The sequence below is a fragment of the Phyllobates terribilis genome, unplaced genomic scaffold (assembly GCF_046119375.1).
Source record: "Phyllobates terribilis strain yellow unplaced genomic scaffold, ASM4611937v1 Scaffold_3__8_contigs__length_932513732, whole genome shotgun sequence".
NCBI classification, from domain to species: Eukaryota; Metazoa; Chordata; class Amphibia; order Anura; family Dendrobatidae; genus Phyllobates; species Phyllobates terribilis.
This window is the reverse complement of record NW_027362763.1, coordinates 54,009,004-54,036,897: the sequence shown is the minus strand read 5'-3', so window position 1 is coordinate 54,036,897 and position 27,894 is coordinate 54,009,004. Positions and strand designations below refer to the sequence as shown.

Here is a 27,894-nt window from a genome sequence, read left to right as displayed (position 1 = left end):
TAAGACTTGCAATCATGCCATCCAATTACATAACAGCTTTCATTTCAGATTAGAAGAAGCAGTTCTGTGATTGGTTCTTATAGGCAGAGTCTTCTTGGAAAGCATCGCAACCAATCACACCACAGCTTTCGTTTCAGATTCTAAAAAAATTAAAGCAGCCACGTGATTGGTTGATGCGCTCCAGTCGTGTTGCTTATAATCACACCAACCAATCACATTAAAGCTTTTTAGATGAAAAAAATTAAAGCAGCCCATTGATTGGATAAGGGCAGCCGCTCTAGTCATACACATAGCTGATTCCTTCGCTCTATGTATCACTGCACTGGACGACAAGAAAGAAGCCGAGCTGTTCTGTCTCCATGGTGATGAAGCCACCGCCGCACGTGATTCGAGACCGGCGTTCTTTAACATTTTACGTCATGACGTAGCGCCTCCCGAGCCCCGCCCCTCGGTGCCCGCCCATCTCGCCGTGAGACGGAAGCCGGCGGGGTCCGGGCAGGTCCTGGGAGTTCGCAGAGCGCAGGATGAGCGACTCCAAGGTGAAGGTGGCCGTGCGGATCCGGCCGATGAACAAGCGAGGTGAGTGGCGAGGTCGGAGTCCGCCTCATGTGTGCGGGGGGAGAGTGCTGCCAACTCCGAGGTGACAGTGCCAGGCACTGCCCAGAGAGGCAGCCGGTGCCCGAGTGACTGACAGCACCGGCATAGTGACACTCGTGACGGCCCCCTGTGTGGCGACTGCCGGCCCCCTGTATGGTGACGCTCGGGGATGTCGGTGACGGCCCCCTGTATGGTGACGCTCGGGGATGTCGGTGACGGCCCCCTGTATGGTGACGCTCGGGGATGTCGGTGACGGCCCCCTGTATGGTGACGCTCGGGGATGTCGGTGACGGCCCCCTGTATGGTGACGCTCGGGGATGTCGGTGACGGCCCCCTGTATGGTGACGCTCGGGGATGTCGGTGACGGCCCCCTGTATGGTGACGCTCGGGGATGTCGGTGACGCTCGGGGATGTCGGTGACGGCCCCCTGTATGGTGACGCTCGGGGATGTCGGTGACGGCCCCCTGTATGGTGACGCTCGGGGATGTCGGCGACGGCCCCCTGTATGGTGACGCTCGGGGATGTCGGCGACGGCCCCCTGTATGGTGACGCTCGGGGATGTCGGCGACGGCCCCCTGTATGGTGACGCTCGGGGATGTCGGCGACGGCCCCCTGTATGGTGACGCTCGGGGATGTCGGCGACGGCCCCCTGTATGGTGACGCTCGGGGATGTCGGCGACGGCCCCCTGTATGGTGACGCTCGGGGATGTCGGCGACGGCCCCCTGTATGGTGACGCTCGGGGATGTCGGCGACGGCCCCCTGTATGGGGACGCTCGGGGATGTCGGCGACGGCCCCCTGTATGGGGACGCTCGGGGATGTCGGCGACGGCCCCCTGTATGGGGACGCTCGGGGATGTCGGCGACGGCCCCCTGTATGGGGACGCTCGGGGATGTCGGCGACGGCCCCCTGTATGGGGACGCTCGGGGATGTCGGCGACGGCCCCCTGTATGGGGACGCTCGGGGATGTCGTCGGCGACGGCCCCCTGTATGGGGACGCTCGGGGATGACGTCGGCGACGGCCCCCTGTATGGGGACGCTCGGGGATGACGTCGGCGACGGCCCCCTGTATGGGGACGCTCGGGGATGACGTCGGCGACGGCCCCCTGTATGGGGACGCTCGGGGATGACGTCGGCGACGGCCCCCTGTATGGGGACGCTCGGGGATGACGTCGGCGACGGCCCCCTGTATGGGGACGCTCGGGGATGTCGGCGGCGACGGCCCCCTGTATGGGGACGCTCGGGGATGTCGGCGGCGACGGCCCCCTGTATGGGGACGCTCGGGGATGTCGGCGGCGACGGCCCCCTGTATGGGGACGCTCGGGGATGACGTCGGCGACGGCCCCCTGTATGGGGACGCTCGGGGATGACGTCTGCGACGGCCCCCTGTATGGGGACGCTCGGGGATGACGTCTGCGACGGCCCCCTGTATGGGGACGCTCGGGGATGACGTCGTCGGCGACGGCCCCCTGTATGGGGACGCTCGGGGATGACGTCGTCGGCGACGGCCCCCTGTATGGGGACGCTCGGGGATGACGTCGTCGGCGACGGCCCCCTGTATGGGGACGCTCGGGGATGACGTCGTCGGCGACGGCCCCCTGTATGGGGACGCTCGGGGATGACGTCGTCGGCGACGGCCCCCTGTATGGGGACGCTCGGGGATGACGTCGTCGGCGACGGCCCCCTGTATGGGGACGCTCGGGGATGGCGTCGGCGGCGGCGACGGCCCCCTGTATGGGGACGCTCGGGGATGGCGTCGGCGGCGGCCCCCTGTATGGGGACGCTCGGGGATGACGTCGGCGGCGGCGACGGCCCCCTGTATGGGGACGCTCGGGGATGGCGGCGGCGGCGGCCCCCTGTATGGGGACGCTCGGGGATGACGGCGGCGGCGACGGCCCCCTGTATGGGGACGCTCGGGGATGACGGCGGCGGCGACGGCCCCCTGTATGGGGACGCTCGGGGATGACGTCGGCGAGGCTTTTAATGATCACTACTATCTCCATCCTCCTCACACATACAGTGGCATGTAAAAGTTTGTGCACCCCTGGTCAAAATTCCTGTTATTGTGAACAGTTCATCAAGTTGAAGATGAAATGATCTCTAAAAGGCCTAAAGTTACAGATGACACATTTCCTTTGTATTTTAGGCAAAAAATATATTTTCATTTTTTATATTTTAAAAATTACAAAAAAGAAAATGGGCCGATGCAAAAGTTTGGGCACCTTTGGAGATTTGTGCTCAGATAACTTTGACCAAGGTTTGAGGACCTTAATTAGCCTGTTAGGGATATGGCTTGTTCACTGTTATCGTTAGGAAAGGCTGGTGATGCCAATTTCCGGCTTTATAATAACCCAGCCTCCTCTAACCTTGTGCCAAAAAACAGCGGCCATGGAGTCTTCTAAGCAGCTGCCGAGCACTGAAAATGGTGGAGGCCACAAAGCAGGAGAAGGCTATAAGAAGAAAACCTCTCCTGCGTCTTCACCATAAAATTCAGTGTCAGAAGTAGCAAAAGAACATCTAAACAAGCCTGAAGCATTTGGGAAACAAGTCCTGTGGACCGATGAGGTTAGAATAGATCTCTTTGGCCACAATGATCAAAGGTATGTGTGGAGAAAAAAGGGCACAGAATTTCAGGAAAAGTACATCCCGCCAACCATTAAGCATGGGGGTGGATCAATTATGCTTTGGGGTTTTGTTGCAGCCAATGGCACGGGGAACATTTCACAGGTAGGGGGAAGAATGGATTCAATGAAATTTCAACAAATTCTTGATGCAAAAATAACACCTGTTGAAAAGAGGATGGCTTCTACAAATGGATAATGATCCTAAACAGTCATCAAAATCCACAATAGACGACCTCAAAAGGCGCAAGCTCAAGGTTTTACTATTTCCCTCACAGTCCCCAGATCTGAACATCATTGAAAATCTGTGTCTAGACCTCAGAATAGCAGCGCATGCAAGACGGCCCAGGAATCTCACAGAACTGGAAGAATTCTCCAAGGATGAATGGATGAAAATCCCTCAAACAGGAATTGAAAGACTCTTGTCTGGCTGCAAAAAGAGTTTACAAGCTGTGATACTTGCAAATGGGGGCGCTACTAGGTACTAACCATTCAGGGTGCCCAAACTTTTGCATCAAATCATTTTCCTTTTTGTAATTTTTAAAATGTAAAAGATCAAAACATGTATATATTTTTTTTGCCTAAAATACAAAGGAAATGTGTCATCTGTAACTTTAGGCCTTTTAGAGATCATTTCATCTTCAGCTTGCTTAACTGTTCACAATAACAATAATTTTGACCAGGGGTGCACAGACTTTTACATGCCACTGTAGACCAGTTTTACTGCAATCTGCGGAGAACGTTCCCTAATGTCGTGCTCTGGGCGATCTGTAGATGATTGACTCCGACCCGCATTAAAGGACAGCGCGCTTGAAGCGTATCCTCTCGCCCTGCTGCTGTGCATTGAATAGCAGCCATTGTTCTCTGTTATCAGCTCATTGTCTGGATGTGCTGTGAAGAATGACAAGAATCTCCATGATGCCTTCAATCTGATTGACATTAGTTTCCTGATTTTTAATGCAGCGGTATTTTTTCATGTTACATTGGGTGTGATTGTGGCCATAAGTCAGGAATCTGAGCTGTGACATAATTTTGCACCGGGTGTTAATATGGACCTGGTAATGCTTTTACCTACCCCAGGATAATGGGAGTAGTTGTATATGGCAGCATTGTGTTCATTAACCCATTACCGGGCAGCAGAAGTAGAAATGTATTCGTCCTTTCAGTCTTCCGTGACTTTCTCATATACTTTGTTTCCATTCCTCGCCATTTTTAAGACTTCCTCTTGCTGTCAGTGAATTGAGTCCTGTCCATGGCGTTGTACCAGTCTGCAGGACTACATCCGCCTCTGGAGGTTTCCATTCACTGACAGCTAGCAGAGAGGATGGTGAAGAATGACTCCCCGGCCGTGCATGGTACCGCAGCTCAGATCAGTGCCGTCCTCAAGAGAATGAGACTGAGCTGCAGTACCAGGGACGGGCACTAATAAATGTGTGGCGCTGTGCCTGATGAGCAAGAATGGGGGGAGGGGGGCAACCCCTATGGCCAGCTGATCTGCAAGGGGAAGGAAGTCAGAACCCCCCCCCATACAGAAAGGATTAAGTGGATAGAGGGCACATGCAGTGCCCCCTCTGTACATAATGGATAGGAGAGGTACTGCCACCAGGTAAGCTGTTGAGTGGTCACATACTGCGTCCCCTCCATATATAGAGGATGAGGCTGGTACTGCCACCAGATGAGCTGTGGAGAGGGGTCACATACAGTGCCCCCTCTGTACATAATGGGTAGGAGAGGTACTGCGACCAGAGAAACTGTGGGTGGTCACATACAGCGCCCCCTACATATATAGAGGATGAGACTGGTACTGCCACAAGGGAAGCAGAGGAGAGTGGTCACATCCAGCGCCCCCTCCATATATAGAGGATGAGACTGGTACTGCCACAAGGGAAGTGGAGGAGAGTGGTCATATACAATGCCCCCTCCATATATAGAGGATGAGGCTGGTACTGCCACAAGGGAAGCGGAGGAGAGTGGTCATATACAGTGCCCCCTCCATATATAGAGGATGAGGCTGGTACTGCCACCAGAGAAGCTGGATACTTACAGCGCCCCCTCCATGGATAGAGGCTAGGAGTGGTACTGCAGCTTTGGCAGTGATCTTTGCTCTGTAACCAGCTTTGGCAGTGTCCCCGGCCGATGAGGTGACTAATAAGTGTCACCGTCCGCTCGTCTCATCAGCTGCCTGTATTGTCGGCGACTCCCCATGAGCTCAGCGGTGTCTGACAATGGCGACCATTCAGATGCTGCCCCACAGCATGACATGCGAGGGTTAATGACTCAATGAGGTTTATACTGATGACAAGTGCTCTCATCATCCCATCCCCAGCCCCCACCCAGCTGCAGGACCCTCACTAAGTATCATTATGCGGAGGTTTCTTCCATTGATCGTCACAGATTGAGTCGTCCCTAATAAAACGGCGCGATCGTACGAGAAGATGAACAAAAGTCCCATAGGTCGGTCGTAATGACCCGTCTTAAGGGCAGATAAGAGAGTATAAACGGCCCCCCCTTTAGGTTGGCTGCAGGGGCATATTGTTACACTGGTGCAGTGATACATGTTACCTGCGCTGATACATTGTAGCAGATTCTCAGCCCAGGAGGAGAGCTGTGTAGACTGGACACAATTGTGACAACTTGTTGGGTTTTCAGCTTCAGGATATAAAGAAGAAAGTTTTCCATTTACTGACAACAAGCCGAGATCTTGAAAGGACAAATGTGCTAGAAAGTTTCGGAGCTGTTTAACCCCTTGTGTGTTACACAACGTAACTGACATGGTGTCAGTGGCAGGTCATGTCGTAGTGGAGCAGCCGCCATGCTGCCTGCAACCTGTGCAAATGTCACCGAGCATGAACACTGCCCTCCTTCCACCCCCGAGGACGTGGCTGATGGTTGTGTATTGTGGCAGCGGACCCCCGGGGGCCACATTAGGAAAGGATTGATGCAAGACCAGATCACGGTAGTACCGCTGCGCACTGCATGGTCACTGGGCACCTCTGATGGCGGGAGGCTGGTATAGATCGTATGTAGCCAAATGATCTTCAATGACCGAGGTCCATTGTGGGATTTACCATCTGTTTTGTAATACAGGGCGTATAGTGCCCCCTACAGGCACTGTACTTAGCACTGTCATAGGCATTAAAGGGGTATTCCTGCAGTAGAGCGTTGTCCCATGTCCAGACCCCCCAGAGAATAGATCGGAGCCCTGGTCTCCCACAGTCCCATAGACAATGAATGGGGTGGAGAAAGCACATATGCACCTTTGCTCAATACTAGACGCTCGTTTTAAAGGGGTCTTATGGGACTCGCCCTTAATGAACCGGCCGTAGTAGAGACTTTTACCAAGGGACTTTAGGGAAACTCCTAGGAGAGGAACAAAAAGTCACCTGCCTATTGTGCCGCACCCCAACCTAAAATCAATACAGACCATACACAGAAATCAGATCCACCACCCAACCCTGCTGACAGATCCCAGCCTCCCCCATTCTCCCATCACTCTTTCTGACATGTTTGTCCCATACAAACATATGGGAAGGTCGCAGTATATGGGGGGTGTCAGACGCCTGCGAGATCCTCACTGCGGTTTGGATGGTTTTTTTTGTGGTCAGTGAATAGTGCAATCCTGTACTTAAAGGGAAACTCCGGTGCAATCAGGATTTCTCCATGTGATTACTTATTGGGGAATCCCTGCAATCATTTCTGAGCTTCCCAAATTCTAAGCACTTTATTAATTTTTGGAGCTGACAGCTAAAAAAAAAAAAAAAAAAAAAAAAAAAAAAAAAAAGATGGTTAGCGGGTTGTGCCCAACATACGCATGGAAGTGTTCACAGAAGGGACCTCTAACCCTGACTCCTGTGACGTTACACGCAGTCGCTTTGCTCTCTGAAATGTTTAGTGGCTCGCAGCAACTCTCCTGGCATTGAGCTCACAGGACAATTGAGATGTGGCACTTGAGAGCTAAGGGTAATCTGGGTGACCCTGGTATAGCTTGGCTGGGTGTAGACTGGCAGGGCTCTTGATTTAGACGTCCCTCAGGGCACTGTATTCCAGGATGCCATGTGTCTTCATTGCGAGGAGGAAAGGGAAGGGGCTGTGCATTTCTGTGACGCCCGGGTGACTCTGTGACTCAATCTGTCCCATAGCTTCTGTACGTGGCTGATGTTATATACATTGGGGAAAGTAAGTATTTGATACCATGGTGATTGTACAAGTTTTCCACCTACAAAGAATGGAGAGATCTGTAATTTTTATCATAGATACACTTAACCTGTGAGAGACAGAATCTAAAAATAAAAACCTGAAATCACATTGTATGACTTTTACATGCTTATTTCAGCAAGAAAATGCTAATTAAATATTTGATCCATGAGAACAACAGAACTTAATATTTGGTCCAGAAATCTTTGTTTGCAATCACAGACGTCAGACATCTCCTTTAGTTGTTAACCAGGTTTGCGCACACTGCAGCAGGGATTTTGGCCCCCTCCTCCATACAGATCTTCTCCAGATCTTTCAGGTTTCGGGGCTGTCGCTGGGCAATATTGATTTTCAGCTCCCTCGAAAGATTTTCTATTGGGTTCAGGTCTGGAGACTGGATAGGCCGCTCCAGGACCTTGAAATGCTTCTTACGGAGCCACTCCTTAGTTGCCCTGGTTGTGTGTTTTGGGTCACTGTCATGCTGGAAGACGCAGCCACGACCCATCTTCAATTCTCTTACTGAGGGAAAGGAGGTTGTTGGCCAACATCTCGCCATACAAGACCTCATCCATCCTCCCTTCAATACAGTGCAGTCGTCCTGTCCACTTTGCAGAAAAGCACCCCCAAAGTATGATGTTTCCCCCCCACCGTGCTTCATGGTTGGAACGGTGTTCTTGAGGTTGTACTCATCCTTTTTCCTCCAAACACGGCAAGTGGAGTTGATACCAAAAAGTTCTATTTTGGTCTCCTCTGACCACATGACCTTCTCCCATGCCTCCTCTGGATCATCCAGTTGGTCAAACTTCAAACGGGCCTGGACATGTGCTGGCGTGAGCAGGGGAACCTTGCGTGCCCTGCAGGATTTTAATCCATGACGGCGTAGTGTATTACTAACGGTAATGTTTGAGCCTGTGGCCCCAGCTATCTTCAGGTCATTGACCAGGTCCTCCTGGGTAGTTCTGGGCTGATCCCTGACCTTTCTCAGAATCATCCTTACCCCACGAGGCGAGATTCTGCATGGAGACTCAGACCGAGGAAGATTGACAGTCATCTTGTGTTTCTAACATTTTCTAATAATTGCGCCAACAGTTGTTGCCTTCTCACCAAGCTGCTTGCCTGTTGTCCTGTAGCCCATCTCAGCCTTGTGCAGGTCTACAATTTTGTCCCTGGTAGCCTTAGCCAGCTCTTTGGTCTTGGCCATGGTGGAGAGGTTGGATTGTGATTGATTGAGTGTGTGGACAGGTGTCTTGTATACAGGTAACGAGTTCAAACAGGTGCAATTAATACAGGTAATGAGTGCAGAGTAGGAGGCTTCCTAAAGAAAAACTAACAGGTCTGTGAGAGACACAATTCTTGCTGGTTGGTCGGTGATCAAATAGTTTTCATGTAATAAAATGCAAATTAATTCTGTAAAAATCATACAATGGGATTTTCTGGATTTTGTTTAGATTCTGTCTCTCACAGGTGAAGTGACCTACGATAAAAATTACAGACCTCTCCATTCTTTGTAGGTGGGAAAACTTACAAAATCGTCAGTGGATGAAATACTTACTCTCCCCACTGTATCCTCTTCTGCACGGACGTGGTGGGCAACTCCCCAGGCAGCACAGGGGGCCCTATCCTAGGACCCGCACCTGTCCAGCATGTACGGTGTATCCTGCGGACGGACACCATAGACACTTGTATGATGGGAATATCTGGGTCCTAGTGCAAAATCTGTAATAACTCGCTGGTGTCTTGATGTGATTGGGATATGTTTGGGGTGTGACTGCTCCCTGTGCCCCCCGTTATATTCAGGAGTCGCCCCCCCCTGGTATGGACGCCTCTCAGCGACATAAAAGAAGAAATTCTGGGAATTGGTGAGATGCGTCCAGATCTGATGGAGGAGCCCGGAGGGTGGTGCGATCCGCTCAGCTACAAACCCAAAACACATGTGTAATGGGAGAGAGCTGTGATCCAGATTGGACTCATTCTCCAAGCTCTACTGTTCTGTGTTATCAGCCACAGCTGTCAGTAGCTGCAGAAAACGGGAAGTCTGCAGTCCACCGAGGAATAACGTCCTCCAGAATCACAGCTGGTATCCACTTATCACAGCACCGTAGACTGGATCACATAGGGCGAGATTAGATACAGTGCTCAGCGGACAGTATCACAGGACGGGATTAGATGCATAGCTCAGCAGACAGTATCACACATGGAAGGATTAGATACAGAAGCAGACACTGTCACACGATAGGATGAGATACACAGCTCAGTCAGTATCACAGATGGTAGGATTATGTACAGCAGACTGTATCACACATAGAAGGCTTAGATGCACAGCTCAGCAGACTGCATCACTCATGCTGGGCTTAGATACCCGGCTCGGCAGCTCGCTGTCCCGGGACAGTGTATTACAGGTAGTGTACGGTGACTCCTCTCATAAAGCCTATTAGCCGATCACACCCATAACTGTGGCTCCACCTGTGAATCAGCCGTCAGTCATCGTAAGTCACAAGGTGGAGCGAGAATCCACATGAAAGGGTCCGGACGACTCAGGAAAGAAGCCGCCAATTACACCCTCCATCATCCTGACTAAATCATCCATAACTACTGCCCCCCCCTCCCCCTTATAATAATGCTGCCTGCGCCCTGGGAATGGCTGTGTGGCTGCCTGCGCCCTGGGAATGGCTGTGTGGCTGCCTGCGCCCTGGGAATGGCTGTGTGGCTGCCTGCGCCCTGGGAATGGCTGTGTGGCTGCCTGCGCCCTGGGAATGGCTGTGTGGCTGCCTGCGCCCTGGGAATGGCTGTGTGGCTGCCTGCGCCCTGGGAATGGCTGTGTGGCTGCCTGCGCCCTGGGAATGGCTGTGTGGCTGCCTGCGCTGAATCTGAATGACCTGCACATAGACAGGAAAGCTGGGCGACCGCTATTTGGGGGTTTATAAGATCGGCCATGTAGCTATTCACCCAGTTTTTGTTGATAATCTGATGGGAGTAGTAGTGACTACTTCCTGAAATCCATCCAATCGTAACCAGGAGCTTCGGAATAAAGGCCGATTATGAAAACCAGTCTCCAAACTGGGAATACAGGCCATGATAATGGTGAGCAGCTAGACTGTGGTCTGGTCTAGACTGGCTATTCTGGTGTAGTGTGATCTATTGTTCCCTGTTATCAGCCTATGTCTTATGTATCACTTTTATATTGCATTGTATTTTCGAGAACACTAATCTTTTTGAGATCCTCTACAATTGTTTTCTGTTATCAGACTCTCATGACATGGGGCATGTGACAGACAATCAGACGTGTAGCATTGTGTTTGAGAAAAAGATAATCATTTTCTCATAGTCTACAATTCTTCTTTATCAGCAGCTGTCTGGATAAAGTTTTTTGAGGTTTTCTATAATTTTAGAGCGTTTCTGAGGCTCAGGAGAAGTTATCCAGAGTTAAGTCCGAGGCCTCCGCTGTGCCCCCTGCTTCATAACAGGATTATAACCAAATATTAGAGATATAGGGGCTGCCGCGAGGCCCGGAGGAGCCCCGGCGCCCTCTTCTGCCGCGAGGCCCGGAGGAGCCCCGGCGCCCTCTTCTGCCGCGAGGCCCGGAGGAGCCCCGGCGCCCTCTTCTGCCGCGAGGCCCGGAGGAACCCCGGCGCCCTCTTCTGCCGCGAGGCCCAGAGGAGCCCTGGCGCCCTCTTCTTTGAGGTATTAAAGAATTTTAGAGTTTCTGAGACTCAGGAGAAGTTATCCGGAGTGAAGGCCGAGGCCTTCGCTCTGCCCCCTCCTCCATAATAGGATTATAACCAAGTATAAGAGATATAGGGGCTGCCATTAGGCCAGAGGAGCCCCGGCGCCCTTTTTTGGTTGTAGAGCCAAAATTACAGCTAACCTGCTTGTTGATGGTTTTCACTTCGTCACTTCTTTTGTAGAGTGGAAGCGTGAAAGAGTTAATGTGTAAGTTCTTCAGCTCTTGGCTAACTGTGGAGAAGACCATGGTCACCAGAGATGACATGACTGTGACACCGCACAAGGTCAGACGCTGGCTCCTATTTTTGGACGCCACCAGTCACCTCTAAGTGCAGATCCAATGACTTACCTGACGCCGCTCCTTATAAACCTTTAATGAGTATTTACCCCGGACTGTGACTAGTTATTACGGCTCGCTCTTCTCCACTGATGTCAGATGTTGTTACAAAAAACTCCAGAGCTGTTGGTCAAACAAGAAAGGCCGAAAATAACAGAAGGGAACAGTCAGCGGGCAGCGTGGAGTTTCCTGGAAACTTCTCACTTCTACACCGTACCTGTGTCTCCACTTCCCTGCGGTTCCCCTATGCTCCCACCAAATGACCACGGGCGCACAAAGCTTGTCGTTCCTCTGTTATTCCTCTTGGAAATGTGCTGTGCCATTATCCTTATCAAAGTGCAAAGTGTTTGTCATCTCTGATTGCTACATATACATCACACTGTTACATTGTTGCCCTGTGACTATAATGTTTCCAGATAACATGGCCGATGCAGTGATGCTGAGGCTGAAAAACATGGTCCTGGATGTATTAGCGCCCCCTGCAGCTTTCAGCATATCCTACAATCTATATATTTTTTTGTAAGGTAAACAAAATTAATTTTTTGATTAGATTTATTCTGCATAGTATTACAGGCACGCTCCATGTCCAAACACGTCCTGGTATGTATCACTAATGTACAGAGTTACCCAGTCACCGATGTACATCTCATCACCTGAAATGCTTTATAAATCTTGTAGCTCATAAGGAAAAGCCTAAAGCTACACAGATATGGGGGGAAAAAGTAATTGTACAAGAATAGAACTACTATAATACTGCTCCTATGTACAAGAATAGAACTACTATAATACTGCTCCTATGTACAAGAATAGAACTACTATAATACTGCCCCTATGTACAAGAATAGAACTACTATAATACTGCTCCTATGTACAAGAATATAACTACTATAATACTGCCCCTATGTACAAGAATATAACTACTATAATACTGCTCCTATGTACAAGAATATAACTACTATAATACTGCCCCCTATGTACAAGAATATAACTACTACAATACTGCCCCCTGTGTACAAGAATATAACTACTATAATACTGCCCGTGTACAAGAATATAACTACTATAATACTGCCCCCTATGTACAAGACTATTACTACTATAATACTGCTCCTATGTACAAGAATATAACTACTATAATACTGCCCCCTATGTACAAGAATATACTATAATACTGCTCCTATGTACAAGAATATAACTACTATAATACTGCCCCCTATGTACAAGAATATACTATAATACTGCTCCTATGTACAAGAATATAACTACTATAATACTGCCCCTATGTGCAAAAATATAACTGCTATAATACTGCCCCTATGTACAAGAATAGAACTACTATAATACTGCTCCTATGTGCAAGAATATAACTACTATAATACTGCCCCCTATGTACAAGAATATAACTACTATAATACTGTCCCCTATGTACAAGAATATAACTACTAGAATACTGCCCCCTATGTACAAGAATATAACTACTAGAATACTGCCCCCTATGTACAAGAATATAACTACTAGAATACTGCCCCCTATGTACAAGAATATAACTACTAGAATACTGCCCCCTCTGTTACAAGGTGATGGTTATAGCCGGATCTGATTTGGATGTAGATGTGTCTGTGTCGGACCATCTTGGAGATGTGCGCCCGTCATTAATGTCTGGATTGTCTTTCTGTGCTTCCTCCTCTCTTCTATAGAACAGTCCCGGCTTTATACTTGGGGGGGGTGAGGAAGTGGCCGGAGGCGACTTTGCATTTAGAGAAGGGATCACGATTCATTAGGTCTCGTAACACCAGGGGATGTGAGCGTGGAGGGAAGCCAGATCTGTTTTCCCTTCATACAAGTGTTTTCATCCCATGTTTATTTATGAGCCGAGCATGAAGTGTTCATTATAGGGTTTATCTCGGGACATAGTAGTAATATGGGGTCATAAACCTCGGTGGGGGGGGGTCTCACCTTCTCAGTGTAATGCCTGGATGGGGTCTCACAGGTGAGTCCTGTCTGGTTTTGTTGCTTTACCAACCTAGTCTATGACTCCTTGTATACATTCACTTGAAATAATCAGTTATACTTTTGTTTTCTGTCTATATTGGATGATGGCTTTATGTGGCAGATAACAGGGAACAGTAGAATGCAATCTGAGATAATTGTAGGCAAGATCCCGATATTATCAGCTCCGTTTCTCCATTGATTCTTGTGCTTATGTAGAGTGATTATTCGGGTGGGGTGGGGGGGGGAGTAGATCCAGCAACCATGCACGGACCATCGGAGGGGGAAGATGGGTCCCACCTCCATCGCTGCGCTCATTTCCAGCAATCTGAGGCTTTTCTGCTGGTTCTGCAGGCGCCGTGGTCAGGTGCCGGGTCAATACCTGCAGGAAAGAACCGTTTAAATGTTTGTTTTTTACTTATTTTTCTGCCTGTCAGATCTGGATGACTAATGGTGATGAGAATCAGGCACTGTCCTATGTATATACCATATATACAGTCTGCGGACTGTACGTGTTGTGCCTGGTAGTACCTGTCCATGGATGAATCGGGGGACTTACTGTATTGTTCAAGGGGTCTGGGATCCATTTTTTTATTTTTGTCAGATCTCCTGCACAGATTTAGAATTAAAGAAGAAATCCACCTTCTTGGAAAAAAAAAATTAGGGGAGTTAGTAAACTGTTTTTGATTTAAAAAAAAAAAAAAAAAAAAAAAAAAAAGCATAAAAGCCATCCCACCGCGACAAGGTGTACCCCGATTGGGATGGTCCTATCTCTACTATTAATAGCTTACCTTGTCTCAGACTACCTCAATGTATATGGGGGCAGAGCAGGATCGGGGTCTGGCAGGTCAGACACCTGGCCGTGGGAAGCGTTATAGAGAAAATGCCTAGCTCAAAAAAGGAGGCTACACAAAGCACAAAAAACTACAGCAAAACCAAAAAAAAATGAGCCGGACTATAAGTTGGTCTACATGCAACGTATAGGAGCATGTTCACACTGGCCATTTAACGGACAAAACCTAAGATAGAAAAAATATGAGCATATACCCTGCTGTAAGTAAATATTAATAGTACATATAAATAACATAGGGGACTTGGTGAACACTGTTTTTGATCAAAAAAGCGTAAACTTCATCCCTCCCCCACAAGATGTACCCCCAGTTGGGACAGTCCTATCCTCTAGTTCTCGATACAAGAGAGAGAGCTTCATGTGTCCGCAGATCATCATGTAGTGTCAAGAGGGATGCTTGGTTTCCAGTGGCTAAGCCAGGCCCCTTCCTTTTCAGGAGATTCATTGACAGAAGGAGGCTGGCTTATCAGCTGAAATTAGCAATGGCCAGGCCCCTTCCGTGTCTCAGCAAATACATCAACTGCTAAAATGAGCAATGGCCAGCCCCATTCTCTGTCACAAAGATAGAAGGGGGCTGGTTAGTTGCTGAAGCGATCAGCCAGCCTCCTTCACACTGCACTGAGGACCGGAAGTGGAACTGCCAAACCCTGATCCGGGCGATAGACACAATACAAAAAGAATATAGTAAGTAATCCATCAAACTGGACCTGGTGTCACATGGAGATCCACTTCACACTAGTCCATTGACTTGAACGTTCTAGTGACTCCTCCCAATTGTCCATTATCTTGATCACACTACAGACGTGCAGTATTGTAATCATCAATTACCCCATGGAGGGGAAGTGAAAAGCAAATTGTTGACATGCCCTCATTTGGAGACCCTGGGCAGGGGTCCTCTGCTTCCTTTCATCTTCCCTTAGATTAATAGTCCAGGACAATCTTAATTCTGCATCTTGGATTGTTAATGGGACGCGACGGCGGATGCAGGAGAGCGGCGGCTAATTAAGCCCGTCCTCAGGGCGCCTCCGCCTGCGCCTCCCTATGAACAAATGTCATTGTGCCCTCAGCCCACCGCAGAGCGAACGCTTCTCTACTTCTGAGACCCACCCAGTGACCGTTCTCTGCCCACAGAATGGCTTAAAGGGATCGTCCAGACGGGCAAAATTAGTTTCAAAACAGTTCAGAATTGTCTAACGTAACAAAGCTATAACTCGCCTTCTTTATCCTGCAGTGCCCCTGCCCCTGACACTTCCCAGCTCCCCTGCTGGTTTTCACTTCCATCTCCAGTGATGATGTCCTTGATTCTCGGGCATGTGACCGCTGCAGCCAATCATTGATGTTTTAAACTAAAAGGTGTTTAATTTTCTAATGTATTTTGTGTTTCAATTCATCCCTATTTACAAGATGTCCGCTGGTTTCCATTCAGAGGCAGCAATCCTGACCGTGTCTGGTCTTGCTTTCAATAGCTACAGTCGTGTCCAAGGCAGACAATGCTTGCTCTGTGAGCTAAACACATCAACAGCAGATGCACAAATCTTACTCCAGGCGGGGACTGGAGTAAGATGCAGCAAAAAAAAAAAAAAAAAAATGCAAAATTTGGTTAAAGTGAATCAGTCTAAAGCATCTGGGTAAGCAAAGTAAAGAAAAAAACGACTAAAGTGATGTAAAATGTAGAGCGAATAAGGTACATGTGCTGAAGACACTTAAAAGGAGACAATTACTCTGGAAAAGTGGAGAAACGGCAACAATGAATCGGGGTAAAGTATTTTTTAGAAACTTTGCACAATATCTCCTTATTGATGACCTATCCATAAGGAATATGTCCATCCTGGACAACCCCTTAAAGTTTTATTTGCATAATATGGTAAATCCCTTTAAGGCTCCATCACTAGGACTGGTGGCCGCACTCTTCTTATAAAGTGGTCGTGGGTGCGTAATTCATACTGATGTTTCCTGCTCGTCTTTCCTTTGCTGAGATCCTTATGGGAGATATATATATATATATATATATATATATATATATATATATATATATATATATATATATATATATATATATATATATATATATATATATATATATATATATATATATATATTTTTTTTTTTTTCGGACACTTCTTCTGATTGTGTGGCGTATATGTGGAATTCTGTGACTGGTTGTGGGCAGGTCTCCAGATCCCCGGCAGATCACCGCCCGGTGTTGTCTCTTTCCCTGGTGGTGGGAGGTCCGTCCTGGCTCTTTACTTCTGAAGCCTGAACTTTGATCACCTCGTGGCTTTACTATCATATTCCGGAGCTGCCTGTGTACCTCGCTGCATACAGTCGTGTGCTGTCTAGGACACCGGACTTCCTGTTGGCCCTTTGTCCGCTCTCTGATGGGTCGGCAGCTTCATATCTTGTGTTGTCCTCCACCCGTCTATGACTTTCTCCATAACTCCTCTTCCTTGTGCTGATGTAAAGTGGCTGACTAGAGCCCCCTTCCATTTTAATGATTGTTGGGGTCCCCACAGATTGGACCTCTACTTTACTTTACTGACCAAACATTTATCTATGGATAGTTGACTAATGGAAGTACTCCCATATCCGAGCTTTACAACATATGCAAAACATAATTGTTCACCTCTGGGGCTTGCACCTGTCTCCTGGTGCTTGTCTCATTGTCAGTGTGAACAGAGAGGTGGCGATGGCTGCGGGGCTTTCTCCTGGCGGCTGTCTTATGGCCGATGTGACTGGAGAGGTGGCCATTCCTTCTTGGCTTTCTCCATGCCCCTGACTTGTGATCGATGTGACTGGAGAGGTGGCCATGCCTGCGTGGCTATGTCCTTACTCCTGTCTTGTGGTCGATGTGACTGGAGAGGTGGCCATGCCTGCGTGGCTATGTCCTTACTCCTGTCTTGTGGTCGATGTGACCGGAGAGGTGGCCATGCCTGTGTGGCTTTCTCCATGCGCCTGTCTTGTGGTCGATGTGACTGGAGAGGTGGCCATGCTTGTGTGGCTTTCTCCTGGCTCCTGTCCTGTGGTCGATGTGACCGGAGAGGTGGCCATGCCTGTGTGGCTTTCTCCATGCGCCTGTCTTGTGGTCGATGTGACCGGAGAGGTGGCCATGCCTGCGTGGCTTTGTCCTTGCCTCTGTCTTGTGGTCGATGTGACTGGAGAGGTGGCCATGCCTGTGTGGCTTTCTCCTGGCGTCTGTCTTATGGCCGATGTGACCGGAGAGGTGGCCATGCCTGTGTGGCTTTCTCCTGGCTCCTGTCATGTGGTCGATGTGACCGGAGAGGTGGCCATGCCTGTGTGGCTTTCTCCTGGCTCCTGTCATGTGGTCGATGTGACCGGAGAGGTGGCCATGCCTGTGTGGCTTTCTCCTGGCTCCTGTCCTGTGGTCGATGTGACCGGAGAGGTGGCCATGCCTGCGTGGCTTTCTCCTGGCTCCTGTCTTGTGGTCGATGTGACCGGAGAGGTGGCCATGCCTGCGTGGCTTTGTCCTGGCTCCTGTCTTGTGGTCGATGTGACCGGAGAGGTGGCCATGCCTGCGGGGCTTTTTCCAATGTCCATAGAAGTAAACGCACCCTTCCATGTGTGCCAAAATGTTTTAGGCATTCCTGTGGCCATGTCCAATATGGTAATGTCTCTTTAACAGCTGGGATATCCCTTTTTAGTATTTTAAATGTTTTCTATTTATTGCTCTATTAAAGGGATTTTTTTCCAATTTTGTGAAATCTAATTTAGTTTTACAAACTCACTCCCAATATTTCTTAGTCACCGATTGCTGCGTATCCAGTGTAGCAGATATCGTACCCCTATATATATACGGTTGTATATATGCGGCACATTCCCCAGCAACCAATCTGACTCGATGCAGAATTAATTTCTCTGATTTTCTGTTTTTCAAATAGAAATGATGAATATTCGATCTAATATGGGTGAACTGTGCAGCGAATGGTTGATCTAGATGAAAGGAAAGGGCGGACGTCTTAAAGAGTTTGTCTGCCGTCACCTGGGAAGTGTTCTGGAGCTCTGCGGAGATGATGGCGACTTGTCAGTGGTGGGAGCTCAGTAGACCCCCTGGACCAGTCACTTGTGTATATATAGCTCACAGATAACGGGCCTCTTATCCCATATAATGAGCTCTCAGGGGGGCTCCAGATATAGAGGGACGGACCCTGAGGCCGATAACAGGGACGTAGCTGCTGAGGCACGAGACGTCTGACCCCAAAATGTCAGGTCGATGCGGGCCGAGTACTCACTCGCCAGACACATTGGATAAGGATTGTCATAGAAGCGGATACAAATGCCAAAATCTGCAGATTAGAACCAGATCTTACAAGGACTGACACATTGTGACAAGCCCATCAGCTGTGTGAGCTGGACCAGGTGAGGATGAGTTGCTCTGAGCTGAACCTCGTTGTAGCTGTCAGACTTCTGTCGTGCTGCGGCGCCCCTGCGTTACTATTGTGTGCTGTTATAATACTGCCGGCAGTCTTCTGTACTCTGCTCTAACGCTGCCGGGTTTCTTTTGACAGAATTCGACCTTCACACAAAATGCGTCGTCGACGTGGAAAAAGATCAAGTCGTCCTTTACCCCTCCAACACCAACCTATCCAAAGGGGATGCCAGGTAGGTGACCTTCTCCTGGAGCCGTCCAGTATTTCCAACCTTTGCAACTGATTCATCATTGGCAATTTATTTAATTTTATTCGTACTGTTTTTTTTTTTTTTTTCCTGCCAAAATCCGCAAAGTGGGGCACGCGGTTCATGAATTTTGTGCAAAATGCTCTTAATTTCAGTATTTTAACCTGTTTTTGCAACATTTTTTTTAGTGCAAAAGTGTCATATTCTGCTAAAATGTGTCAAAAATTACTGCAAAGTTTCAGTCGTTCAGAAAACGAGTCCAGGGTTGGGGAGGACTGGGGCACATTTGAGCCAAACTTTTCTAAACTTCTCAAATGATGACTCGTCCACGTTGGCAAAAAAACTCATAAAGTTACTTTGAGAGATGAAAATGCAAAATAAACTGAAAACTCAATATAAACCAAGCACAAATGCAGGAATGAATCTGGCCAATTGTGTTTTTGGTTTCTCAACATTTTCCGAATCTCTGCTTGCTTTCATTGCCTTCCTGAGTCTACTCCTGCTTCTTCAGCTGAAGGTCTGTTACAATGCACCAGTACGGCCGGAGATCTAGGAGATAAACTCGTCAGCAGCACAATCTCTTCTCCTGAGTGTCTACATACTAATATAATACATAGTAACAAAGCCTTCAGCTGTGTGAACAACAAACTTGTAACTTTGTGTCCTACGTAGTCTGAAGCTGCCAATATGAGCAGGATGTGGCAACTATGGGGAGCAACAGAGAAGGATCAGGCATATCGGCATTTCAATAGGCCTCATCTTCTATCCTTGCCACCACCAGAGATATCTAGAAGAAGCTTGTCTCACATTGCAAACGGGCATCTGAGTAAGCAGTTATTTTGGGTGGATTAGGAACTTAAAAGGTCTATCCCACCAACTACATTTACACTGTGGATGCTTGATCTATAGGGGTTTGACCTCTGGGACCTCATCGATCATAAGAACAGGCCCCTTATGTGAATGGAGCAATAGTGCGCATGTCCACAGCTCTATTCACGTTCTTCACATTGGTGCAGGATCCAGCTGTCAGACCCCCACCGATCATACATTTATAACCTGTCTTATTAATTGTTGATGTGGTTTTCCTGGGATAGATAACCCCTTTAAGGAAGAGCAACTTAATTATAGGTTCTGCGCAGATCATAAGTATCTGTCTGACACCATGTGATCGCCACATGGCCACTAAGTGGTCCAAATGTGATGTGATCCAAAAGGAGCATCTCTGAATCCCCCTCCTCCACCCTGACTAGATATAGCAGTGCTGAGTCTGTTATTTAATACACCACTTATAATGTTTGTAGACCACACGTGCGGTCTGGTATGTGGGCACAGCCGGGCGGGACACAGGCAGATTCTTCCGAGGTTCGCTCGTGCTGCCAGCGTGCTTTTTTGCTGCCGTATTTAGTCGTGACTAATGGTGATTATTCATTGTCGGCGATGGCTAGATTAGGCGATAAAACCCTTTCTCTTCTAGGCTGCCATCCATGCCCATGTTTTACATCAGGAAGCCTCAGTCTGCCCGGAGAGGGCTGCAGCAGAAAAACATCAGGAAGCCTCAGTCTGCCCGGAGAGGGCTGCAGCAGAAAAACATCAGGAAGCCTCAGTCTGCCCGGAGAGGGCTGCAGCAGAAAAACATCAGGAAGCCTCAGTCTGCCCGGAGAGGGCTGCAGCAGAAAAACATCAGGAAGCCTCAGTCTGCCCGGAAAGGGCTGCCGCCGAAAAACATTAGGAATCCTGTCTGCCCGGAGAGAGCTGCGGCCAAAATGCATTAGGAAGCCTCAGTCTCACTGGAGAAGGCTACAGCCGAAACACATTAGGAAGCCTCAGTCTCACTGGAGAAGGCTACGGCCGAAACACATTAGGAAGCCTCAGTCTGCCTGGAGAGGGCTATGGCCGAAATGCATTAGGAAGCCTCAGTCTGCTTGGAGAGGACTACAGCCGAAATGCATTAGGACGCCTCAGTTTGTCCAGAGAGGGTTTCGGCCGAAATGCATTAGGAAGCCTCAGTCTGCCTGGAGGGGGCTACGGCCGAAATGCATTAGGAAGCCTCAGTCTGCCTGGAGAGGGCTACGGCCGAAATGCATTAGGAAGCCTCAGTCTGCCTGGAGAGGGCTACGGCCGAAATACATTGGGAAGCCTCAGTCTGCTTGGAGAGGGCTACGGCCGAAATGCATTAGGAAGCCTCAGTCTGCCCGGAGAGGGCTACGGCCGAAATGCATTAGGAAGCCTCAGTCTGCCCGGAGAGGGCTACGGCCGAAATGCATTAGGAAGCCTCAGTCTGCCCGGAGAGGGCTACGGCCGAAATGCATTAGGAAGCCTCAGTCTGCCCGGAGAGGGCTACGGCAGAAATGCATTAGGAAGCCTCAGTCTGCCGGGAGAGGGCTACGGCCGAAATGCATTAGGAAGCCTCAGTCTGCCTGGAGAGGGCTATGGCCGAAATGCATTAGGAAGCCTCAGTCTGCCCGGAGAGGGCTACGGCAGAAATGCATTAGGAAGCCTCAGTCTGCCGGGAGAGGGCTACGGCCGAAATGCATTAGGAAGCCTCAGTCTGCCTGGAGAGGGCTATGGCCGAAATGCATTAGGAAGCCTCAGTCTGCCCGGAGAGGGCTACGGCAGAAATGCATTAGGAAGCCTCAGTCTGCCTGGAGAGGGCTACGGCCGAAATGCATTAGGAAGCCTCAGTCTGCCTGGAGAGGGCTATGGCCGAAATGCATTAGGAAGCCTCAGTCTGCCCGGAGAGGGTTATGGCCGAAATGCATTAGGAAGCCTCAGTCTGCCTGGAGAGGGCTACAGCCGAAATGCATTAGGAAGCCTCAGTCTGCCTTGAGAGGGCTGCAGCCATCCTAGCTTTAAAAAAAAAAAACAACAAAAAAAATACCTTTTTTCTGTCATAAGTAAGTGCCCCCTTCTAATTAGGGGGTAAAATTGACGTATTTTTCAAAATCCGTGCCGTCCCTTCAGCTTGCGGTAAGATCCTGGGTCTGACATGGCGACGACATACATGCTTGGCTCGGTAATTTGGTGCTCGCTGTACGGAGGCATCCGCCGTACATAAGGTAATTATAATATAGGCAGATGGAGCGTGCGGCCCGATGAGCTCACACGCTGGCTGCCAGGCCGTAGGCTGGCAAGGAATTTGACCTAGATTAAGGTGGCAGCTGCCCTCTTTTTGTCAGATTTTATTGGGGGTGATAGAATCTGTTGCTCCTTTGTGGATGCGTTTGTCTTCCCGAGGGCATGGAGAGCCCCCAGAGCCGCGACATACTGCAAAACCAGAGAGCTAAAGGCTGCTCCCCCCTGATCCTAGCGGACCCCCAGTGATGCCTCACTCAGCACCTATGTAATGTCCACATACCCCCGCTGCTCTGCTCGCCTGGGCAACTGGAACCAAAATTATTATCTAATGAAAAGATCTGCAACTTTCTGATTTACTTTGTGTTTCAATTTCTTATTCTCAGGATATCTGCTTGCTGTCAGTGTGCAGAAACCTTTTGGTTCTTGTCCAGAGCTCTGTGATACTTACAGATCCTTAGCTATAATGATACATTGTAACAAGCTGTCCGGACTGTTTCCTCCCCAGAGGATTGATACAATTCTGTCCAGTGCTGATCTGTGTATCTCCACTATGAGAACAGGGAAGGCTCACATTGCACATATGACGACGTAAAAAATGTATACTTTGAACGTATGTGACCCACACATCTATGCCTATGTACTCCTTTTTTTTTTGTTTTGTTTTTCTTTTATTCTTAGTTTTTCCTGACAACGACAGGAAAATCTGTCTTCCATAGTTTCATTTAGCCCAAAAAACAAGGACAATTTCTTTTTATTTTATATATGTCTCCAGAAAAACCCACAAAACAATATAAACCAGACAAAACATTTTATACGTACATCTTGTCCATTTTAGTATACGAGTGCTGTGTTTTGCAGTTCACAGTAAGTGCATTGTAATGTACAAATGTGAACCTAGCCTGAGAAAGTAACTGCGCCCCCACTTTTCATAATAAGTCAGACACATGGTTTGTGGACCTTCTTAGTCTGAGATTACTGGCAGGAAGTGGTCATGCATGTTTAGTTACATCCTAAATTGCCCTCCAGAGCTGCACTCACTATTCTGCTGGTGCAGTAACGGAGTACATACAGGTGCATCTCACTAAATTAAAATATCATCAAAAAGTTAAATTTTATTTAAGTTCTTCAATAGAAAAAGTGAACCTCCTGTATTATATAGTCATTACACACAGAGGGATCTATTATATAGAGTCATTACTCGCAGAGGGATCTATTATAGAGTCATTACACGCAGAGGGATCTATTAGAGTCATTACACGCAGAGGGATCTATTATAGAGTCATTACACGCAGAGGGATCTATTATATAGAGTCATTACACGCAGAGGGATCTATTATATAGAGTCATTACACGCAGAGGGATCTATTATATAGAGTCATTACACGCAGAGGGATCTATTATATAGAGTCATTACACGCAGAGGGATCTATTATATAGTCATTACACGCAGAGGGATCTATTATATAGAGTCATTACACGCAGAGGGATCTATTATATAGAGTCATTACACGCAGAGGGATCTATTATATAGAGTCATTACACGCAGAGGGATCTATTATATAGAGTCATTACACGCAGAGGGATCTATTTCACGTGTTTATTTCTGTTAATGTTGAGGATTATGGCTTACAGCCAATGAAAACACAAAAGTCATTATCTCAGTAATTTAGAATACTTTATAGCTGCTTGAAAAATATTTTTAAAATCCGAATTGTTGTCCTACTGAAATGTCTGTTCAGTAAATGCCTCAATACTTGGTCGGCTCCTTGTGCATCAATTACTGCGGCAATGTGGCATGTAGGTGATCAGCCTGTGGCCCTGCTGAGGGGTTATGGAAGCCCAGGTGGCTTTGATAGCAGCCTTCAGCTCGTCTGCATTGTTGGGTCTGGTGTCTCTCATCTTCCTCTTGACAATACCCCATAGATTCTCTATAATAGATTCTCTATGGGGTTAAGGTCAGGCGAGTTTGCTGCCAATCAAGCACAGTGATACTGTTGTGTGTAAACCAGGTATTGGTACTTTTGGCCGTGTGGACAGGGGCCAAGTCCTGCTGGAGAATGACATTTCCATCTCCATAAAGCTTGTCGGCAGAGGGAAGCATGAAGTGCTGTAAAATGTCCTGGTAGACGGCTGCACTGACTTTGGTCTTGATAAAACACAGTGGACCTACACCAGCAGATGACATGGCTCCCCAAACCATCACTGATTGTGGAGACTTCACACTAGACCTCCAGCAGCTTGGATTGTGGCCTCTCCACTCTTCCTCCAGACTCTGTGACATTGTGGAGAGTGTCAGTGACTGCCTTCTGGACATCTGTCAAGTCAGCAGTCTTCCCCATGATTGTGGAGCCTACTGAAACAGACTAAGGTACCTTTTTAAACTCATCCGAAGACTTTGCAGGGGTTTTTTGTTAATTATTTTAATTTACTGAGATAATGACTTTTGTGTTTTCATTGGCTGTAAGCCATAATCATCAACATTAACAGAAATAAACACATGAAATAGATCCCTCTGTGTGTAATGACTCTATATAATAGATCCCTCTGTGTGTAATGACTCTATATAATAGATCCCTCTGTGTAATGACTCTATATAATAGATCACTCTGTGTGTAATGACTCTATATAGTATAGGAGTTTTACGGTTTGTATTGAAGAACTGAAATAAAATAACTGTTTGATATTCTAATTTAGTGAGATGCACCTGTACATTACATTACTGATCCTGAGTTACATACTGTATTATACTCCAGAGCTGCACTCACTATTCTGCTGGTGCAGTCACAGTGTACATACATTACATTACTGATCCTGTACTAATCCTGAGTTACATCCTGTATTATACTCCAGAGCTGCACTCACTATTCCGCTGGTGCAGTCACTGTGTACATACATTACATTACTGATCCTGAGTTACATCCTGTATTATACTCCAGAGCTGCACTCACTATTCTGCTGGTGGAGTCACTGTGTACATACATTACATTACTGATCCTGTACTAATCCTGAGTTACATCCTATATTATACCCCAGAGCTGCACTCACTATTCTGCTGGTGCAGTCACTGTGTACATACATTACATTACTGATCCTGTACTAATCCTGAGTTACATCCTGTATTATACTCCAGAGCTGCACTCACTATTCTGCTGGTGCAGTCACTGTGTACATACATTACATTACTGATCCTGAGTTACATCCTGTATTATACTCCAGAGCTGCACTCACTATTCTGCTGGTGCAGTCACTGTGTACATACATTACTGATCCTGAGTTACATCCTGTATTATACTCCAGAGCTGCACTCACTATTCCGCTGGTGCAGTCACTGTGTACATACATTACATTACTGATCCTGAGTTACATCCTGTATTATACTCCAGAGCTGCACTCACTATTCTGCTGGTGCAGTCACTGTGTACATACATTACATTACTGATCCTGAGTTACATCCTGTATTATACTCCAGAGCTGCACTCACTATTCTGCTGGTGCAGTCACTGTGTACATACATTACATTACTGATCCTGAGTTACATCCTGTATTATACTCCAGAGCTGCACTCACTATTCTGCTGGTGGAGTCACTGTGCACATACATTACATTACTGATCCTGAGTTACATCCTGTATTATACTCCAGAGCTGCACTCAGTGACTGCACCAGCAGAATAGTGTGTACATACATTACATTACTGATCCTGAGTTACATCCTGTATTATAGTCTAGAGCTGCACTCACTATTCTGCTGGTGCAGTCACTGTGTACATACATTACTGATCCTGAGTTACATCCTGTATTATACTCCAGAGCAGCACTCACTATTCTGCTGGTGGAGTCACTGTGTACATACATTACATTACTGATCCTGAGTTACATCCTGTATTATACTCCAGAGCTGCACTCACTATTCTGCTGGTGCAGTCACTGTGTACATACATTACATTACTGATCCTGAGTTACATCCTGTATTATACTCCAGAGCTGCACTCACTATTCTGCTGATGCAGTCGCTGTGTACATACATTACATTACTGATCCTGAGTTACATCCTGTATTATACTCCAGAGCTGCACTCACTATTCTGCTGGTGCAGTCACTGTGTACATACATTACATTACTGATCCTGAGTTACATCCTGTATTATACTCCAGAGCTGCACTCAGTGACTGCACCAGCAGAATAGTTTGTACATACATTACATTACTGATCCTGAGTTACATCCTGTATTATAGTCTAGAGCTGCACTCACTATTCTGCTGGTGCAGTCACTGTGTACATACATTACATTACTGATCCTGAGTTACATTCTGTATTATACTCCAGAGCTGCGCTCACTATTCTGCTGGTGCAGTCACTGTGTACATACATTACATTACTGATCCTGAGTTACATCCTGTATTACACTCCAGAGCTGCGCTCACTATTCTGCTGGTGCAGTCACTGTGTACATACATTACATTACTGATCCTGAGTTACATCCTGTATTATACTCCAGAGCTGCACTCACTATTCTGCTGGTGGAGTCACTGTGCACATACATTACATTACTGATCCTGAGTTACATCCTGTATTATACTCCAGAGCTGCACTCACTATTCTGCTGGTGCACTCACTGTGTACATACATTACTGATCCTCAGTTACATCCTGCATTATACTCTAGAGCTGCACTCACTATTCTGCTGGTGCAGTCACTGTGTACATACATTACATTACTGATCCTGAGTTACATCCTGTATTATACTCCAGAGCAGCACTCACTATTCTGCTGGTGGAGTCACTGTGTACATACATTACATTACTGATCCTGAGTTACATTCTGTATTATACTCCAGAGCTGCGCTCACTATTCTGCTGGTGCAGTCACTGTGTACATACATTACATTACTGATCCTGAGTTACATCCTGTATTATACTCCAGAGCTGCGCTCACTATTCTGCTGGTGCAGTCACTGTGTACATACATTACATTACTGATCCTGAGTTAGCTCCTGTATTATACTCCAGAGCTGCACTCACTATTCTGCTGGTGCAGTCACTGTGTACATACATTACATTACTGATCCTGAGTTACATCCTGTATTATACTCCAGAGCTGCACTCACTATTCTGCTGGTGCAGTCACTGTGTACATACATTACATTACTGATCCTGAGTTACATCCTGTAGACCTTTTAGGCTGTGTTCACACGATACGTATTTCATGCGTTTCCGCGGCGTTTTTGCAGTTGCGTAAACGCCGCGGAAACGCATGAAAAACGCATGGTAGAAGGGCAGCAATGTTCCCCAATGGAAATCCGCATGTGCTGTGCCCATGGTGCGGATTTTTCCGCAGCGTTAACGCTGCGGTGAAAAATCCGCAGCATGTCAATTAATTTTGCGGAAACGCGGCGATTTCGCCGCCATTGACTTGCATTAGAACGCGCCAATTCCGCAAGACAGCATTTGTACTTGCGTAATTGGTGCGTTCTAATGTGCGGATGGTACCCGAGTGTGGAGGAGAGGAGAGTCTCATCCACACCCAGGTACCATTAAAAAAGCTGTAAAAAGAAGAATAAAATAAAAAATAAATGTATTCTTACCTTCTGTCGGCCCGCGCAGCGCTCCCGCTTGGTTCCCGGCACTTGCAGTGAGTTGTAGGACCTGCGGTGACGTCAGAGTCATGTGACGGGTCACGTGACGCTGACGTCGGCAGGTCTTTCAATTCAAAGTTGCCGGCAGCCGGGAGAACGGAGTGAGCAGGACAGCGCGGGCCATCGGAGGTAAGTATATACACTCTCTCGGTTCACACTGTATAAATCCATGCTGTTTGCTGTTTGCATGGATTTATATAGTGTGACCTAGTTATCAAGCACTTTCCAGGTGATGCTAACATCG

The 27,894-nt window shown here is 47.7% G+C and overlaps 1 protein-coding gene across 1 annotated transcript in view; it reads left to right on the top strand.

Moving 5' to 3' along the window:
* Positions 1-432: 432 nt before the first annotated feature.
* Positions 433-27,894, top strand: part of KIF13B (kinesin family member 13B) — a 205,660-nt gene continuing 178,198 nt past the window's right edge. Inside the window, exons 1-2 of the mRNA XM_073673434.1 lie at positions 433-579; positions 18,834-18,927. Coding sequence (XP_073529535.1) covers positions 525-579; positions 18,834-18,927 — 149 coding nt within the window. The 5' untranslated portion in view covers positions 433-524. The remainder of the gene's footprint in view (positions 580-18,833; positions 18,928-27,894) is intronic.